Source organism: Pygoscelis adeliae, unplaced genomic scaffold, assembly GCF_000699105.1.
Source record: "Pygoscelis adeliae isolate BGI_AS28 unplaced genomic scaffold, ASM69910v1 Scaffold46, whole genome shotgun sequence".
Taxonomy (NCBI): domain Eukaryota; kingdom Metazoa; phylum Chordata; class Aves; order Sphenisciformes; family Spheniscidae; genus Pygoscelis; species Pygoscelis adeliae.
This window is the reverse complement of record NW_008824931.1, coordinates 956,427-974,736: the sequence shown is the minus strand read 5'-3', so window position 1 is coordinate 974,736 and position 18,310 is coordinate 956,427. Positions and strand designations below refer to the sequence as shown.

General features: G+C 44.4%; 1 protein-coding gene across 1 annotated transcript in view; it reads left to right on the top strand.

The window, feature by feature from the left end:
* The window catches only part of MEIS1 (Meis homeobox 1), a 105,486-nt gene that overhangs the window by 35,358 nt on the left and 51,818 nt on the right, over positions 1-18,310 (top strand). The window contains exon 6 of the mRNA XM_009325015.1: positions 17,692-17,837. Within this exon, the coding sequence (XP_009323290.1) occupies positions 17,692-17,837 (146 nt within the window). The remainder of the gene's footprint in view (positions 1-17,691; positions 17,838-18,310) is intronic.

The window sequence follows — 18,310 nt, the reverse complement described above, 5'->3', positions numbered from 1 at the left end:
AGGAGGAGCATGTAAATCATAACATGGGTGTATCAACTCTTCTCCATGATTAATTATATCATATCACTGAAAAGCAGAGTATGCCCAAATATGCAATTTTGCAGCATGGCTTTCCATATATAATGTTTTAATATAAATTAGAATTGCCTCAGACAAATGAATTGAAATTCTGTGTGTTATTAATACACAAATTGTATTTACTGTTGTAGTTGGTGTAGGTGAAATGACAGCATTAAACTTAGAAGTGCCTCTCAAGTTGATAAATGCCAACTTGATACTAAACATACTAATACTCAATTAAAATTAATAATCAATTTACTTGAATACTGGAGGTTAGCCAGGGATGGATCTGAAGTTGTATTAGGTATATCGTACTGGTCGGAATACATCATACACTGTTGCAAAAGCATTGTGCTAATTTTAGCTTACAAAGAGGATGAAGATAAACTGCCTGCTGCTAGTTTGCCATATGCTATCCTGGTGATAATATTCAAGTACAAAATATTCTGCAGAGAGTCTTATTGTTTCAGTAAAAGAAACGTGGAAAAGACTTAAGCAAATTTCTGCTCCGTAAATGTATACAAAATAATGAAATAAAACAAATCTCAAATGCTGGTAGATGAGATCTGTGAAATTTGTTTTGGTTTTATTGGCTTTCATGGGAGTCAACAATTTGTTTTAGTATATATTTGATCCAATTGTATCCATTTCTCGCATGTAAATCTTAAAATCAATCTAAATAAAAATCGATCTTCGTTCTGGTAGGCAAAAATATAGTCTGAGTTGCTCCTAACTAGTTAAGCCTCCCATCCTTCAAGTTTAGTGCAGGAATAAAGACTCTGCTGAGCTGATTTTTTCAGGAGCCTCTCCTTTTGCTTTGTTTATTTAAAAACATGAAACGTGTTCCAGTTTCCATATGGGGAGGATTTTGCTTCTGCAGCTTCACCAAGGAGCATTTGCCTTCTCCATCTGCACCCGTGGCCAGGAGAGGGGTGCGTGGGGAGGGGGTACCCCGGAGCCCCGGGCTTCGGAGGGCTGCAGAGGGCTGGGGGGAAGCTTTGGAGGGCTGGGGGGAAGCTTTGCATTAGCAAGTGGTGAAAAGCTTGACCTTCAAGTGACCCGGGTCAAGCAAACCCCCCGCCGAAGAGTCCCATTTGGACACGGATACCTGCGGGGTGAGGGAGGAGATAAAGGAAGGGGGAGGAAGATAAAGTAATCCCATTGACCTGGGAACTTCTCAGATATTACAAGCAAGGGAACGGCAGGAATAATAAAAGAGCGGCAATATTTGCCTGCCCCCCGTATCTGTGTAATGTCATTTCCAAAGGGCTGGAGTGGATAATAGCAAATGTGCTTTCAAGTATCAGATCAATCTCTTGAAGTGATGGGGAAGGCTGGATGCTCTGATCTGGCGGGTGCTGGAGAGTGTAATACAATCCTCGTCGCAGCAGAGAGAATTGTATAAATGGACAAAGATCTGCTGATTACATCTTTTGCTAAAGTGTTAAGTAAAAGATCTGGCTATAAGAGATGGCGGGTCTACTATTGTTGGCCTTCCGACTTGTTTTTATAGGGGTTTTCACAGGAACAAATACCAATTACCAAAATAAAAGCAAGCGGTGTGGCCGGTCCCTATCATGGTAGGACACATGCTCTTGAGTCAGCGTGGGCAGGAAGCTTGGCAGGTCTGTCCCCTACCATTGCCATTGCATCTTTATCTCTCTGGTTCATTGTTCGCCCCTGAGTGCTTGAAATTCCAGTTTCCAAGTAAAAGCTTCCTGTTTCTTGCATTTACATTCAGTTTGGTTAGACATAAATTTAGCTATCTATCAAGGAGGGCTTTTTTTCCCCCCCTCAAGTAAGGCAAAATAGGAAGAAGAAATTAATTCTGATTTGGTGATAAGAGGTAGAATTTTGCATTTTCCCAGATTCTCAGTGGCAGGAAGCATGAGGTTGTATCCTCATGATAAGGTGATGGATGGGAGCTAAATTCAGCCTTTCCATCCTGAGTAATTTTAGAAGGGGCCCTGAAGTCCAGATCTTGTTCAGAAACAGAGATGGGCATAGTCAGCCTTCGTTAGCCATCATTTCCCCGCGGTAGCCTCACTGCTTGTAAGTTTTTACCGTTCTGTGCAGTATTCAAAGCTAATAGCGTGCATATTCTCGTAGTCATCTCAATCCTGAATTTCCCTCCAGAGTGTTTGTGTTTCTCTCCATTCACTGTGGAGGGACTCGGGGAGGACTAATCGCCTCACTCAGACACTTAGCTTGGCAGTCTGACTTTAATGCTTAGAGTAAGGAGGGATGAATCTGTGCTAAAACTTGTTTCTTTAGGAAGGAAATTTTTGTTCTGCGTGGAGAAGCAGAATAAAGTGTTTTGTACCACTGAAGATGAGGGGGGTGGGCTCGGGTGTTGGCGTGTGTGGGTGAGGCTATGTCCTCTGCAGCTCCCAAGCACGCTGGCCTGAGCATCTCCTGAAAGTTGTGTTTGCTAACCTGTATTGGTGATCTGAAGTGTTCAAAAAATCTTGACGTGCATAGAAAAAGAGATACTTATATTTTAATACTACTCATGGCAGGGGGGAAGTGTTTGTATTCCCATGCCTCGCTCTCGGGAGGCCCGGTTTCAAGCTTTCTCTGCCATCAGGAGGTTGCTTGCGTCATCAGTGTGTGTGTGGTTTTGGTGGAAGATTTTCACATGACTCTGGGAGCTGGGGACCTAGATATAAAACCTGACGGATGGGGCTTGTGAAACTTGATAGCAATGCTTTGCTCAACTTTCAACTGAACAGCATTGAGGTCTTTCAGGAGATGAAAGGCGCCATGAGCGAAGCCTTGAAACAAAACCTGTTGCTGAGTTGATGTGGTAGGAATGGTCATGTTCAAACATCTCAGGGGTTCGCTTTGTTGTGCTGTTTGGGCATGGGGTCCTTTGTCTGCTGGCGTGGTAGCCATTGGGACTTCTCTCCACGCACCGTCCTTGTCTGCTTTTAAATGTAAAACAAGAGTTAAACCTACTTCCACTCCAAACTAACAAGATGCACATTCAGTCCATTTGAGCGCACTAATATGCATTCAAAAAGGCTCGTTTGTCTGTTTCGTTTTGTGGCCATGTTTGTAGCAATCCTCACTAGCAGATGAGGTGGTGGGGGGTTTCATAATTTTTATGCAGAATACCAAACTCTTATTTTCATGTCAAAACAAGCAAGTCCCCTTTGGATGCTGTCCTGAAAAATATCTCCGGATTGTGCACCGCGACCCTGCTGTGCCCCAGAAACATTAAATTCAGGGCTTGCTTCCTTGGGAAGCTGTGAGTGCAAAGGTTGGGGATGGTGCTGGGTTTCGAGTGCTGGAGGTTTGCAGGCGCGGAGGGAGGGCAGGTTACTGGCAGCGGCAGTGCGGGCTTTCATTCAGCACCTTGTCAGCGTGCCTTATCTGGGATCTTGAGGGATGGCTCTCCAGGGTAAACCCGGGGAAGGGAGCTGAGTGAGGTGCTTCCAGGGATGTCCCGGCAGAGGCTTCTTCGCGAGCTGTTCTGCTTGCCCCACTGGAGTCCTAACCTGCACAGATCCCTGCAGCGCCTCGGAAAGCTGGGCTTTCCGGCGTGTTTGTTGACTGCTTTGAGATGTCAGCCTCCTTATTTACATCTCTCTCTGTGCTGTGGGGTGTAGAAACACGTGTCATCTTTGAGCTAACGTACAGCACCCGCCGTCCTAAGCCTCTCCTTGCATGCTCTTGCATGAGGTTCATGTGCAACCTCGGATGTGCAGAAAGCCTTCTGGGCTGATGAGAGGTGAGCATAAGGGAGAGCCTCCACGTGGTCTTACACGCAAGAGCGTATTGCCCTCTCCAGGTCTGTTTTTCCTTGTTCAGGTCACTGCTGAGATCATATCCATTGCCAATATGGTTGTTGTGTCAAAGTCTTTTCCATAGAAGCTGTTAAATAAGGTATAGGTAAGAATGCTTTTTAGCTGGACTTTGAATTTCAACCAGTGATTATAGATGAAAATCTCTGTCTTCCCTTCTAATCCACCTAAACCACGAATTGCAGGTGAAGCTGGTCAGGCAGTTAAAATAAATGACAAAACTCAAAGTTGCTTTGCATAGAAAACGGCAGCGTGATTAGCAATGGTTCAGAGGCTGGCATTGTTGGCGACTGTTCAGATAATTGGCAGATATTTGTGAAAGCGTTTTCCAGTCTCAAGAGAATCGCCAGTTTTGGCATCAGTGATTATTGCTCCGACACTGTCACTGTGATGGAAAAGAGTGCAAGCGTGTGACTGGAGACGGCTTCTTCTGCCTGAGAAGCCTTGGTCACCCAGTCTTAAGACTGAGGCACTTGCCTCCAGATTGTACGTGGCCAGCCATACAGCGAAAGTTGTGTATGGATGAAGCAAGCAGTTCACAAAGAGTTGGAAAATCATGTTTCCATTTCGCTCAACATGCGATGAGTTTATTAGAAGAGACTCTCATTCAGAGTGACGGTGAAAACTGGAAATAGTATTTACTAGGATTTATTTGACTGTCACAAGATAATTTGAATAGGGGTTTGCAAGTATTTTCTTTCCTTTTTATAAACGTCTGAATGTGTGTCTGTATATATATTACAAAACTATCCTGGTCTTCATCAAAATAGTCTCCTAATGTTTTGCCTGCCTTTATCAAGTTGCAGCATGAAAGGACCACTCTGATTCATATTTTTAAGGGATGTTATTCTGACCTCAGAAACTGATACTTCCTTAGCCAGTGCCAGAAAGCCGTTTCTGTGGTTTCAGTCCCCATTTCTTTAGCAATTAAGAATCAGGTGGCATCAGAATAACAACTGATTTTAATAGCCACTTTAGCCACCTCTGTCATGGGGAGGAAGCATGCAGGGCTTCTGCAGAGCCTCAGAGCTCTGCAGTGTGACCTCAAGTGACCAGACGCAAAAACCAGTGCAACTCTTGAACGGAAAGGTCTGCATCATCCAAACTGTGCTGACTCTTGTCCAAGAACACACTGTTTACCTGTTCCTTCCAAACTGGTCCATTTTCTGCAAGACCGAGATGTAATTTTTTTTTTTTTTTTTTTTTTTCTTATCTCAGTGCAGCTTGGCTGGTTTCAGTGGAGCTGCTCCTCACTTAATGTCCTTGCTGTACATCTACATGTGTTTTCTGTTTTGGCGATCAAAGCTGAACCTTCTCACTATCGATCTGTATATTCCCCCTCCCTTGCATCTGAAGATACTTGTATATTCATCTGCAAATAGGCAGGCTGACCACTCCAATAAAAGCAACAAATCTTACCAGTTAACTCCAAAATGCACCTTGCTGCAGGCAATGTCTGAAAATACATCGCCATGAGCATGAAGCAGCCAAGCTTCTGTCTGGCCCTCAAGATGTGTACCCAGACCGTAATGAAGGGTGGGGTTTTCCTTATCCCAATAAAAAGATTTTGTCTGAGGAGGCAAGAGGCAGAAAGAGAGAACGTATTTGCCCAGTGCTAAATAAAAGGCTATTTATGCCTAATACATTGGCAGAATTATTTCAGAGTAATTCAGCCATGAGAAAATATGATCCTTGTGTCACTGCCAAGGTCAGAGAGACCTATGGTGATCTGCAGATTAAGTTCAGGTCACCCAAGTTAAATCTGCCTAGGGGCTGACTTAGCTCACACTCCACACTTTTTCCAAGATTTATAAAAGCAAACATCTTCTATAGATGAAGACAGCGCTAAGAGTGTGGTCAGCTCTCTCCTTTGAGCCAAGGTCTCCGGTTTTTCCCTTCTCCTTTCCAGGTTGCTCCTTCCATTTCCTTTCCATTCTTCTCTTTTCCCAGCACTTACAGGATGCCCAGAAAAGTCAGTCTTTTCCTTAGCGTGGCAACTGGTGCCTATAAAACCGTTCTAGTTGATACTGTATGTGCAGGAAGGGCACGGGGACATTGCTGGTGTTTAACCAGGAGCAGTGTTGGCTTTCTGCGTGTGCGTGGTGTGTCCTTGCACAACAGTTGAGAAGCACGTCTTGGAAGTTGGGGCGAGGCGTACACAGTAGAAATATATTCCTTGCTAACCTCAGCTGAGAAGGGATATTTGGCAGAACCATTTTGAAGGTGAAGCTGGTGACTTTGTAGGCACTGCCAGGCTGCCCCGGGAGGGGACAGATCAAGTGGTGAGCTGGGCAGATGAGAGTCCTCTTCCATCACCGATGGGTGGAAGGGGCGAGAGAAGGTCCTCAGCCCTTTCAATAAGGATGAGGTTGTTTCAGCAGAAAGGCAAGATTATTCTTCCATGTGGTCTATACCTACCTAGGGGAAGCTGATGCCTGTGGTTTTTAGCCTGCCAGAACCTGAGGTTTTCTTTAACTTCCTTGGTTACTCATTCATGTCATTTAAAGTACATCAAATTACTAAAAACACGTAGTTTTTTCTTTCTATCCATTTTTACTACTGTTGCTATTAGGGATAATGACAAATGGTGTGAATTGAAAAAAGAAACACCAGAAATCTTTTTGGCTTGCTTTTTGAAGGATGTTTGAATTTAGTGGTTTTTTTTTTTTTTTTTTAAGGCACTGGATGGCTTTTTGCTATGACCCAGCTTTGCTTTGAGCTTTCTGTGGGATTTTGGTTAAGCACTCTTATTGCAAAGGAACGGAGTCAAAGAGAGATGAACTGGAAATGGCCGAGTTACCTCCTTGCCATCCTTCATCCCTCTCGCAGTGGTTTCCCAACTTTGATGCCACTGGATGCAGTGACATAAATAATACTCAAATTCTGGTGTGCACCATAAGTTTCTCCCTTTCCTCCCATCAGTTTGCCTATTCAAGGTAGTCCCCGGTAGCTGATGTCTAGGAATATGTAGTGATGGAAGATGGAGGTGAAAATAAGGCACGTGTGTGCCTGTAGGTGATATTCAGGGGAAGTTTGTAAGTGTCCAGCGTTGATCTGACTTTGCTTTCACCTTCACTGCATGTTCTGGACTCTCTGACATCTGTTTGTTCCTGGATGATTGGCATTTGGGTTTGTTGTTTGTTTTAATTTGGAAAAAAAACCCACCCTCACCTATAACTGCACTGTAAAACAAACAGCAAAACACCAGAAGCTGTGGCAGAAAGTCGTAGGAAACCAAAAAACATAGCAGTGACATGAATACATTAAGCTGAAGCCAAAGGGGACGTGCTAACTTAGTAGTACTGAAGTGTCTGAAAGGGCTGTCAGTGCCTGCGTGCCGCTGGGGAGGGGGAGCTGGTGAAGGGAGCTCAGCTTCAGAGCTGAGCCTGGTGGCCAGTGCCCGACCATGAGGAGCAGGGTCAAGACCACCTCCCCATCGCTGTTACTTCACCGAAGGGCTCTCCAAGCCCTCTGAGTTTTCAGGCTCTGCCACGGGGGCTGGATTCACGCTAGCCACCTGGATGTGCAGGGGTTGTATCCTGATCTGCCCACGGTGCCACCCCACCTCCCCGTACCCAAGGGGTGTTAGCGGAGGTGGGAAAGTGGATTCCACTTTTGGGGGGGCAGTGTTTGTAGCAGAAGGGGAATTAGTGGCCTAAGCACCACAGCAGTCATTGCTTGCTCCCCCTCAGCCCTGTAGAGCAAGGGAAGTCTGGGCAGAGTGAGCAGCCCTCTTCTCCAGCAACCGCTGCTGTGCCCTACCCAAATTGGGGCTTTTGAACCCCAGTTTGTATAGATGAGCCTGAGCAAAGTTTAGCCTGGCTGCCACTAGCGGTTGTGCTTCGGTAGTGCAGAATGACACCCATGGGTGCCCTCCGTCTCTAGTGCCATGCCCTACCGGGTGCTGCCCATGTGAGCTGCGGGCAAGGCAGTGGGAGATGATATCTGAAAGCACCCCTGTCCTGCTCACCATGCCGAGTGGAGGGCAGCGGGAGCCATGCGAGGGGCAGTGGCATGCCTGCCCGCTGGCTGCCAGATCCGACGCCACCATGCCTTCGCTCTACAGCCTGACTTCCGGTTTGTTTTTCCCATTGTGGCCTTTTTTAAGCGCCACCTCATCAGAGCAGATTTGCCTTTTGTGTTGGAGAGGGACAGTCAAGTGGAAGAAAATTCTGTGTGAGCTTGGCTCTATCAAATCTACTTATCTCCTTTTGGCTTCTGCACCTCCTTCCCGAGGAGCAGCTTCCCGCTATTGTCACGGGCCCTCCAGAGCGACCGGCTTTTGCTGGAAGAACAAGAGTGGTGGATTTAGGGCACTGGGCAGCAAGGAGCAGTGGGGACAGCACAAGAAAAACATTATTAATTCTGTCTATGCCCTTCCCTTAAAAGGTCTGACAGAGGGTTGCTTATTTTGTAATTAAGATGTTTTTTCCTGAGCTGGTTATATGCATGGTAACATAAGGTTTTGTCTTTGGAGAGTGAAGCAGGCTTCATCCGAGCATCCCAGGCAGCACTAGGGCAGGGTGAGGGGAGCAAACTCACGGTGCAGTTCAAATGCCGTCCCTTCAGTTGCGATTGCAAATATTTCTATCATTTGCTTAGAAAAGAGGAGGATAAGTGTTTTGGGTCCAACTCCTGCCCTCTTCATGTGGAGCCCAGCCCAGGTACTGGAAGATTCCAAAGTCCCTGTCATTCTGCCCGCCTCTGCCCAGTAGTTTAGGCCACCACACAGGTATCTTGATTTCCATCAGATCTCAAAGATACCTTGTGGAAATGGTTCTTCTAGGTGGACGTGGCCAGCCTTCTTCTCCACCCTCCTTTCCATAGCTGTGAGATACAGGATCTTGTACTGGGACCCACCAGGCTGCCTCAGAAGGGTTTTTGCATTAACCCTCCATAACAAATCAAAATTGTCTGCCTCTTGTTTTAAGTACGAAGAAATAATTAATTTGTGCCTTAAGTTCAAAGCCAGACATCTTTTCGCTAACTGCCCAGTCAAGAGGGTTCAGTGGCTATGATTTGCTGGAGTAATGGCTGCAGCAAGTGGATCTTCATAAGGTTGTGTGAGATGATGGGTGTTTTTTGACGCATCAGCGATGGTGGCTGAGATGATGTTACTGTCAAAAGAGGAAAGGTGGATGAGATGGGGGCATTTTATTCTCATTCCTTTTAATTCTGCCTTTTGCAGTTGCAAAGTGACTGCTGTATGTGGGGAAATAGAGTATGTGGTGCCGCCATGGCATGCAAAGTGAAGTTTAATGTTAGTTTTCTTTCAGTCGCGTCATGGTTTTCATTGTAAGATGTTACTGATGGACTAGGGACAGGGAAAATAGTAAGTTATTGGTTTTGATACTACTTTAAAGCGGGTGACAGGAATAGAAGAAAATACATTACATATCAGCAAGAACTTTTTCACTTGACACAAACCATATGGGAACTTCCAGTTGTAAATATCTTGTGTGGACTTGGTAGGTCGTGAGTCCTGACTTGCCTGAGACACAGCTAGACTAATTCTCTCCCGTTCATTATGGTTATATGACTCCTGTGACATATGGGATCCAGCCCTGCAAAAGAGCATTTGGCGCAAACAGTGTCTGAACTATAGTTCCTGCAGGGCACACTGCAGCTTGGGCCAGCATCGGTTGGTCTTGAATTGGCCCAAAATAAAATGCTTTAGTTTGGTTCAACAATCCCAAGCATTTTGGTTGTCTTGCCCAACAATGAATTTTTTTTTATTTTTATTTTTTTTAATTTTTTTTTCAATAGAAGAACCTAATTTTGAATGGTTTGGACAGTGTCAAGGTTTTGGTGCATATTTTCTGTTGTACAACATGAAATCTGTGGTATCATCTCCTCTGGAGCAGGCATGCAGGCAGGGCCCAGGGCAATTTAGCTGTGTTTAGGGAAGGAAGCCTGCATAAATGCTCCGCTGTAATAAACTGTTTCTACAGATAATGTGTCCCTTAGTTGATACGTAATATGCTTCTGATCTTTGCTTTGAGCCTCTTATAGCTGCTTGTGCTCGGTCCAAGAGTCAAGTGTCTTAGGAGCTGGATAAACATGAAGATAGAGCCAGTTGTTAAGGAGCTATAGAGATTTACAGAAGTTGACCTCGTGGCCATTTGGGGTATTAGTTAGGCATATTTCCCCCATGGCAAGGCAGTCCTCTACTCATCGTGCTGCTGCTCGTGCCCCTCCTTTGCAAGGGAGTAAGACCAACCGAATCCAACGGTGGATTTACCTGTCTCTCAGCCGTATGCGGTTGACTTCTCATGGAGAACGCAACTGGTGCGACCTATAGCTGGGAGGGCAGCTCTCCAGTTGAGGTTGGAGAGAATAGGTTTCAAAAAAAGACCTATATTTGAACAAAATGAGAGAATGACTGAAAAATAGCTTTTCCCAAGAAGTGGTAGGGTTGTCATGCTGGCTTTTAGGTTAGGGAGGGGGGGGAAACCAACCTGTTTAAGCTTTTTACCATTCTTTGTTAAAGCAGGATGGTTTTTTGTTTAACCAGATACTTTTCTGTGGGGTATTTGCTTCCAAACCACTCAAAGTAAACTTCTGTTGCTGGCAGCAGAAAGTTGTTTGTTTCCCATGCAATGAATTGCTTTCTTTTTAATATTTCATTTGGTCCATAGATGCACAGCTCCAGAAATATCGCACAACTTACCCATAATAGTGGAGTTTTCTGAACCCATTAAGAAGTGCTACATTGTGCAGGAGAAGAGGTTTCCTTTGTTTCAGCTGTAAAAAGCTGCCGAACAAAGGAAAATGAGTAAAATCTGTGGGGTTTTCCCCCCTATTCATCAATGCTGTTTTTACTCTGTGCGTAGACAGCTGATTTGCTTGTTGCTTGTCTGAAGGGAATTCAAGTCAAAAAGGAGGATTGAGTTACTAGAAAAAGGTGCTCCTGTCTCTAAAGAACGAAGTACAATGATTCAAGAAAAAAACTTTGAAAATTTGTCAAATGCCAGAGTGTAATTTATACTTGTCCAGGTTACTCCATCTATGAATATTTGTGTAGGATATTTTTGCAACTGTTTCTTTTAGTATCTTGTAAATATGGATACTATCTGTGACTGACAACCTCCTACTGTTTATGTCATGGTCTGAATCCTTGCATGAAACATGCACCACATCTCCTTAAGAGATGCATGCAAACCCAAACACATGGTATCTGTTCCTTGCTAATGCTCATTTTCAACCTTGTTGTTCCTCATTAACTTTTTATTAAGTATATTTGAGAAGGCTTTTTCCTTAAGAAATAAGAAAAGAAAATCGGTCCTTCGTCAACACCATGTTTCAATTTCACAAGCAGACCTACGTCATCATTGTAAATAATTTTTGGGGCTGTTCTGTAGGCCATTCAGTGTGCTGAGATGATTGCCATTGACCTCAGGAACTCCTGGAGTGGGTGCTTCCATCACATCTGACTAATCATAGATCCAAACTAATAGAAAATGTTTTTCCTGATTAAGAAATTGCACAGTTACTTTAAGCTTTCTGAGTTTTGCCTGTAGCCCCATCGTCAGCTCATGTGCCTTGCTTGGGCATTGGCAGGTTGGGAGCAGTCACAGTGGGCTAATGTTACGTGCGTGATACGTATGTGCATATCCATGTGTAAATTTTAAAATAGTGTATTTTGGGGAAATCTTCTAAACTGATGGGCCTTTTCATGTCAAAGCTTCCAGTTCTCCTCAACAAATAGGTACAACTTGGATTACCAGCTGGGCATGCATCCCCAGACTGTGCCGGTGCCTTCCAGCTCTCTCCTGGCACATCTGAGCACTCAGCCCCCTGTGCTGCTCAGCTTGTCTCCTTCCCCACCTTGCTGTAAGGAGGAATGATGGTTTCTGAGTAGTGAACTTGTCCTCCTGTACTTGTGGATATGAATATTAGCCACCCTGACCCACGTCAGAGTCTTTTGGGTATGACTTTTGCTCACCACATTCCTTAGCTGAGTTGGAGCTGGTTGCGTCAGAAACAAATGATAAAACTCCATATTCTTCTTCGATTGCCCAAGTCCATTCAATGCTGGTGGTCTGAAATGGCGATTCTTGTTTTAAGTCCTGTGAACAGCAGGTTGTGGCAGATTCCTTCTCTCTTGCTCTTGTTTTACAGAAAAACTTGTTGCATCCTTGGACCTGCTTTTTGAGAGTTCATAATTTTGTACCTTGCAGGAAAATTACATTTCACACGTAGGCCTAGTTTTGCTCTGCAGAAAGTCAGCATGGTGGATGTGTGGGTGTCCAGCAAACTGGAGATGTGTTTCTGTAAGGGATAACATAGGTAAAGGTGTGGAAATTATAATAGTTACTCTAAATTTGCACAGAGCACTGAAGAAAGGTTAAGGAAAGTCATTTTGCCACTTAAAATTTCTCTAGTACATTATGTTGCTTAAAGTTACTAATGAATCCTGCTTTCCAGTTACCTGGAAAGGTTACTAAAGAGATTTGGGTTCTTGGAGGGGTTAAAAGAGAAAGAAACAACAGAGCTGTGGATGGACAGTGAACAGTTAAATATTTGGCTTAGCTAATGTAGGATTTCTCATGCTAGCAGAAGCAGGAATTTGAGAAACTCATATCTAAATGCTTTTAAAAAAAATTATGATAGAATTTTTAAAAAATCACACTACTGAAAAGCCCGCAGACTTTTGGACATCATGTTAGGTATTTCAGTTCATAGAAGAGGACATTGCAAGTCTAGTACAGAAGTCAATAGTTTTTTTCCAGACGCAGCGCATATTTAAATTATATTAGCTTATTAAATGCAAAAGTAAGTGCAAACCGTAAAGTTCTTCTAGGAGGCAGAAGCTGCTTTTAACAGGAGAGATTTGGAAACATAAAAAAAAGTTCAACTTGGGGAGCATTGAGTCTTTTAGAGGACTCTGATTTAGTCCCCTGTTAATGGAGCCGTCCAGTCCACTTAAAAGTTGCTCTGGGTCTTTTCCAGGGCTTCTGGGTACGTCTTTTACATTTTCTTCTGTGAACACCTTAAAGCAGTGATTTTAGATGTTTATCTAGAGGTGGACTGTAAAAGCTGTGGAAGGTGGTGTTCATCATATGGTTTGGTGGACCTCAGCAAAGCCGATGCCCTCCTCTCACCCCCTCCCAGCAAATTGAACAGTGGACCCCAAAACCTCTCTCAAATCTCGTGACAGAGGTGTGGGAAGCAGACTTTTTAGGAATAGTATGTTTTGCTTTGCTACAAAAATATTTGTGCTCTAAATACAGATTTGATCCTAGGACAGGGCTACGTGCAGTGAGAAATAACCTGTTGCGTCTGGTGAAGATACTTGTAGTAAAACTGTATTTGGCATTTTGCTATTGAGATTTCTAGTCACTTAAAATCATTTGAGGATGTTAGTCTAAAGAGCTACATGCAAAAGCATGGATTTTCTCATCGAGTGAAGGGCTAGGGTTTTTAGGACATCTGAATTTCCAACCTTTCTGAAACGTCCCCAACTTGGGATCGGGACTATTTATGTCGTATCTGGGCAACTTCTATGTTAGAGGTCTGAGGATGGGTTTAGGAGCTGGGTGGCTGAAAGTTGCCTAGCTATGCCTTTCCAACGTTGCAGGGTGACGACGTTTCATTTCGGTTCAGTGTGGAAGCGAGGGAGGAGGCTTTGATTTGCCACCTAATTCCTGCAACGGCCACTGCTGCCGAAGGCGAGCGCGTGTGCCAAGTTGCTCTCCAGTTGCACCTATTTTGCCAACAAAGGTTTATAACAGATCACCCAGGACAAAGAGAGCATTACCCACTCGAGGAGCCGCCGTAAACCCGGTTGCCCTTTGCTGCTTCTGCCCCCGATTTTTGGGGGAGTGGGAGGGGAAGGGAAGTTGTAGGAGGTGATGGCGGCGGGGAGTGGGATGCAGTGAGAGGAGCCCCCGCTGGCACGGCCGGCCTGACCCATTCAGCGGGGCTGAATACGATAAATGCCGCTTTATCCTTTCTTGAAAGGAACAAGATAGCGCGGCCTAAATGCCTGGGTGTGCTTAAATAGGCAACTCTGGGACGCCGGAGTCGAGGGCGTTTGAAATCGGAGCTCCCCGACAGCCGGGGAGCTGCCACAGGTCACCTGCCTCGCTCCATGGGGACCGGCCCAGGTCTGGCAAGAAATCGTCCACGGACGAATTGTAGTACAAATTCCTTTCTTTGTTGGTTGGCCTCTTTCACTAGACCATGGCCTATAAAAAATTGTGTAAAAACAATTCTTAAATATTATTTGAAAGGGCAAACGGCCACGCTGAAAGGTTTGACAGTTTGACATATAGCGCCTGGTTTTGCTCGCTGGGGAACGGGCGCGCCGAGCCCGGGCTCTCCTCCTGCTCCTTACAGGCTCCAGGTTTTTTTTTAAATAGCATCTAGTTGCTGTGCAGAGTCGCTGCGCTCCCAGCAATTTGACAGGCAACGAGTCTGCTTCAGTGATCTTAAATCCTTTTAGACTAATTTGCGAGCGAGCAGAAAAACAGCTAGCACCTTCGGATCCAGCGCTCAAAACCAGAGAATCAGGTATTGCCAATTAAAGTGCCATTTCCAACCATCATATCAAGACAGATTACTTGCAATTCCTCTGATAATGTCACGCCGTGCCTAAAGAGAAAGCGAGCCAGAGTTTCTCCACGGACAAAGGATCTGCATGGACCAAACTCATCGGCGACCGAGACGGAGGGAGCGTGATGCAGCTCATGCATACGGCAGTGCATATGTGCAGGGTAAACGCGAGCGGTGCGTCTGCTCTGCCCCCCGAATAGCCACAGGCCATTTTGAAGAGCCTCTGGCCCCTCAGTCACTGGCCTACTAGTTAATTGCCACATGGACTTCGTGACACATGGGCAGATAATATGACATTTTCGGTTTCTGTCACTAGCAAACGCCACGGCGTTGCTTGCACTAGTTGCTAAGAAGCTGTCAGAAACCATTAGCAGCTGGCTAAAGTTGCCCTATGGCATTTCCTCATGGCATCAGCAAAACAAGCATAAATCACCCAGCGGAGCCTCCCGCTATACTAATGAGGCTGTAAGCTTGTTTATGGACTAGCATCATTTCTATGATTATTTCCACCTTTTCAGTTCGCCTTCATTTGGCGGCGGGAGAAGTCAACTTCAGGAACAGAGTTGCCGCTGACATTTTACAAATGCGGTTCGTAGCTGCTACCGTGTGGCTGGTCAGTGGTGCTTCAAGTTTGTTTAGTGATCTTTAAAAAGAAGGAAAGGCGGGGTGTGTGTGTGTGTGTGTGAGGAATCTCTGGAGACCTCACAGAGGTGAGTGTATCGAGTTGCAAAGTAGATGGAAATACTAAAATCCACAATTGACCATTTAGACTTCTCTCTGTGGTTTCAGTCTTCACGGGATCAATTTTCCATTTAAAAAAAGTGGAAGAGGTTAAACAATTTATAAAAGTCTACCGAAGCATTTGCTCTTAGGATAGCCGGGTGCTTTCTTATCCTCTCCCTGCCTTTCACTTTCTCTAACTTGTGTTGGACGGGGCCAGGGTTTATTGTTTTAGGCTTTTCTGAACATGCACCAGTATTTACACTGGATTGAAAGCATTTGCTTCCAATGAAAATCTTGTCTTAGATTACAGCCCAGCAGTGTAATTTCCCTCCCAGATGGGAGTAAAGTAGCAGTATTTGCCTAAAAACAGTAGGAAGAACAAACTGTGCATTAAGCCAAGGCTGTTTTTGGCTTGAGCTAATGATGTAACAGAAACCTTTTATTTGGGATAGGTCACCGCCAGGGATTGAAGGAGGTGATCTGGCTCGCGCTTGAAAGGTTTCTCCATTGTATCTACATAAGTCTTCACTTAAAAAATCCTGTTCCTAATGCTTCTTCTTTCATACAGCAGAAATAAACAGGAAAGGTTCTGGGGAGTGTTATAGGTGGAATGCAGAAAGCTTTTCCTCCCCTAATGGAGGATATAATTCAGGTGCCCTGGAGGCACGCTTTCAGGAATTCTCTTGCCTGAGGTAATGGGAAGCTAAGGCTGCTTGAAGGCCTTGATTATCTATTGATGCACAAAGCTGGAAAAAAAGTCATCTCCCTTGGATTATAGTAGATATTTCCATAAATTATCAATGAGTCCTCCTCCCGTCAGGCACGAGGCGATGCCTGCTAAATTAATCTGAAGGGGGTTTGAAATGAGGAGAGAGTGTATTTTAAAAAAAATGGGTGATTGCAGGGAGGTGGTGAAAGGCAGTGTCATTAGGTTAGAAGCTTTTCATTTTTAATCAATGAATGCGTAATACTTTTCTTTTCCTTGTTTGCCTCTCGCAGACAGAAAGTGGATTAGCCCGTGGAATTTTAAATGCTGTTGAGTTGTTTCCTTTGCTCATGTTTCTTTTATGAATTATTATTTTATATGGTGAATTGCTTCTCTGTATAAAAGCCCCTTTTTACATACTGGGCTTTCAAAGAATTTGTCGGATATCTGATTTCTTTGTAAAAATCTTGTTTGTTTCTATAACTACCCAAGGTTACCATTTCATTAAAGACACAGGCCAAGTCATAAGGACAATTATAAATTTGCCACGGTCAGTAAGGTACTAAAAATATAACGCTAATAACATTTTTTTTTTTTGGTGCTGGAAGCTGTTTAACAAATCATAATTTTGACAGTCTACATCCTTTTTTTAAAAAAAAAAATTTTTTTAATTTTTATTCCTAATAGAGATAGTTTTGATTCAGTCCAATTCAGATGACTTTCTTGATCATTCTTGCCCGGGCGTGTAAAAAACTCTTGCCTAATAACATCACAACTCCGTGTTGCTACAAATACAGTGTCCTCAGAAGCCGGGATATACTGCTCAATCCACATGCAGAGAACGCAAAGGCTGATTTGCTATGTGGACTTGTTTATAAACTGCTTTCGGGGTTTGAAACAAAAATTGCATGCAAACTGGCTGGGCACTGCAACTTTTGTTTTCCTTTGACTGGTAGCCCGTCAAGCCCAGACCCAAGTTGGCTGCTATGCAGTTACGTCCTCCCGTAGATATGTTGCTAATGTGATGAGAACTGCCTGAGACCTTATCTGCATTAAGGAAATTCATTCTGGATCAGTTGTTGTTTAACGGGAGCAGACACCTATTACGGATATGGCACACTGGCACAAAGCAGGGTGTTAATTCCTATGGTGTATGTCGAATTGGTACCTACTTATCGCAGTATGAATTTCTTTAGGCTGGGGCTGGGAAGAGGGGAGGCCAGTTAGCTACCCACCTCCCATCAAAAAGTGAGGGGAAGTTGAACATCTGTAAAAGACTTAACATAAGCAATGCCCCAATCCTCTGGTTATTTCTGAATTTGGGGAGAGAATATGATGTTGCAAGAGAGCTGCATTCACCCTGCTTTTCGCATCCCAGAGTGGGACGGGGCACCCAGCTTCACACACGTCATGGGGATGGGACGCCATCGATACTTTCCTAATTGCCATCTCAGCCAAAGTAGCTGGTTGGGATGAATTTTTGGAAAGTGACCTAGTGTGAAGAAAAGCCACCGCTTCCACCTTTGCAAGCTGGATGCTTGCAAAAAAAATTTTTTTCTTCTTTTTTTAAAGCACTTTTTTGTTTTGGGTTACAGGCTGAATCCAGTGGCAGAAATAGTTGCACTGTCCTTCAGGATAAACCAGAACGGGGCCGACACAGTCCTGAGACCCTCCCTCTCCCCATGTCTCTTCCCCCCCAACCCCTCAATCCCTGATGAATTACGGTGTTAAAGAATTTATACCTCATTTAAATATTCATGCAGTTTATACCCAAAGCCAGGCTTCGGCTGAAGTATATAAAGGTAGCATAAGTCAAAATTTGATTCACTATATTTACAGGTGACGGCTTGGACAACAGTGTAGCTTCCCCCAGCACAGGTGATGATGATGATCCAGATAAGGACAAAAAGCGACATAAAAAGCGTGGCATCTTTCCCAAAGTAGCCACAAATATCATGAGGGCATGGCTGTTCCAGCATCTAACAGTAAGTGAACTCTAGATCACATATGCAAAATAAAACATGGAAAATGTCATAGTTGTAGTAGTCGTAGAAAGCAAAAAATACGTATGATGTTACTGACAGGCAGCTCAGGGAACTTTTCCAAGCAGAGTTGTTGTTGTTGCCTCATTTGCTAGATGCCAGGGGAAGAGCACGGAGCGTATGTTTTTATGGTTTTGGGGGTTTTTGTGTGTCTTGTTCTTGGATTTTTTGTTTTTGGTTCGAGTCGCAGTTGTTAACAGGACGTCACCGCAAAGTGTGACTAAGCTTATACTAATAACCTCGGAGACCTGTCCTGCCCCGCTGCTCGCACAGCTGCAGCTCCCCTTAGCTGACATGGGAATCGCTGCTTCGGAGCAGAGAGCAGCGTTCAGCCCCTGGTTCTGTGCTCCAGAGAACGGCAGAAAATAATTGGGGAGATTAAAAACAAAACAAAAAGCAAACAAAGACCTTACTCA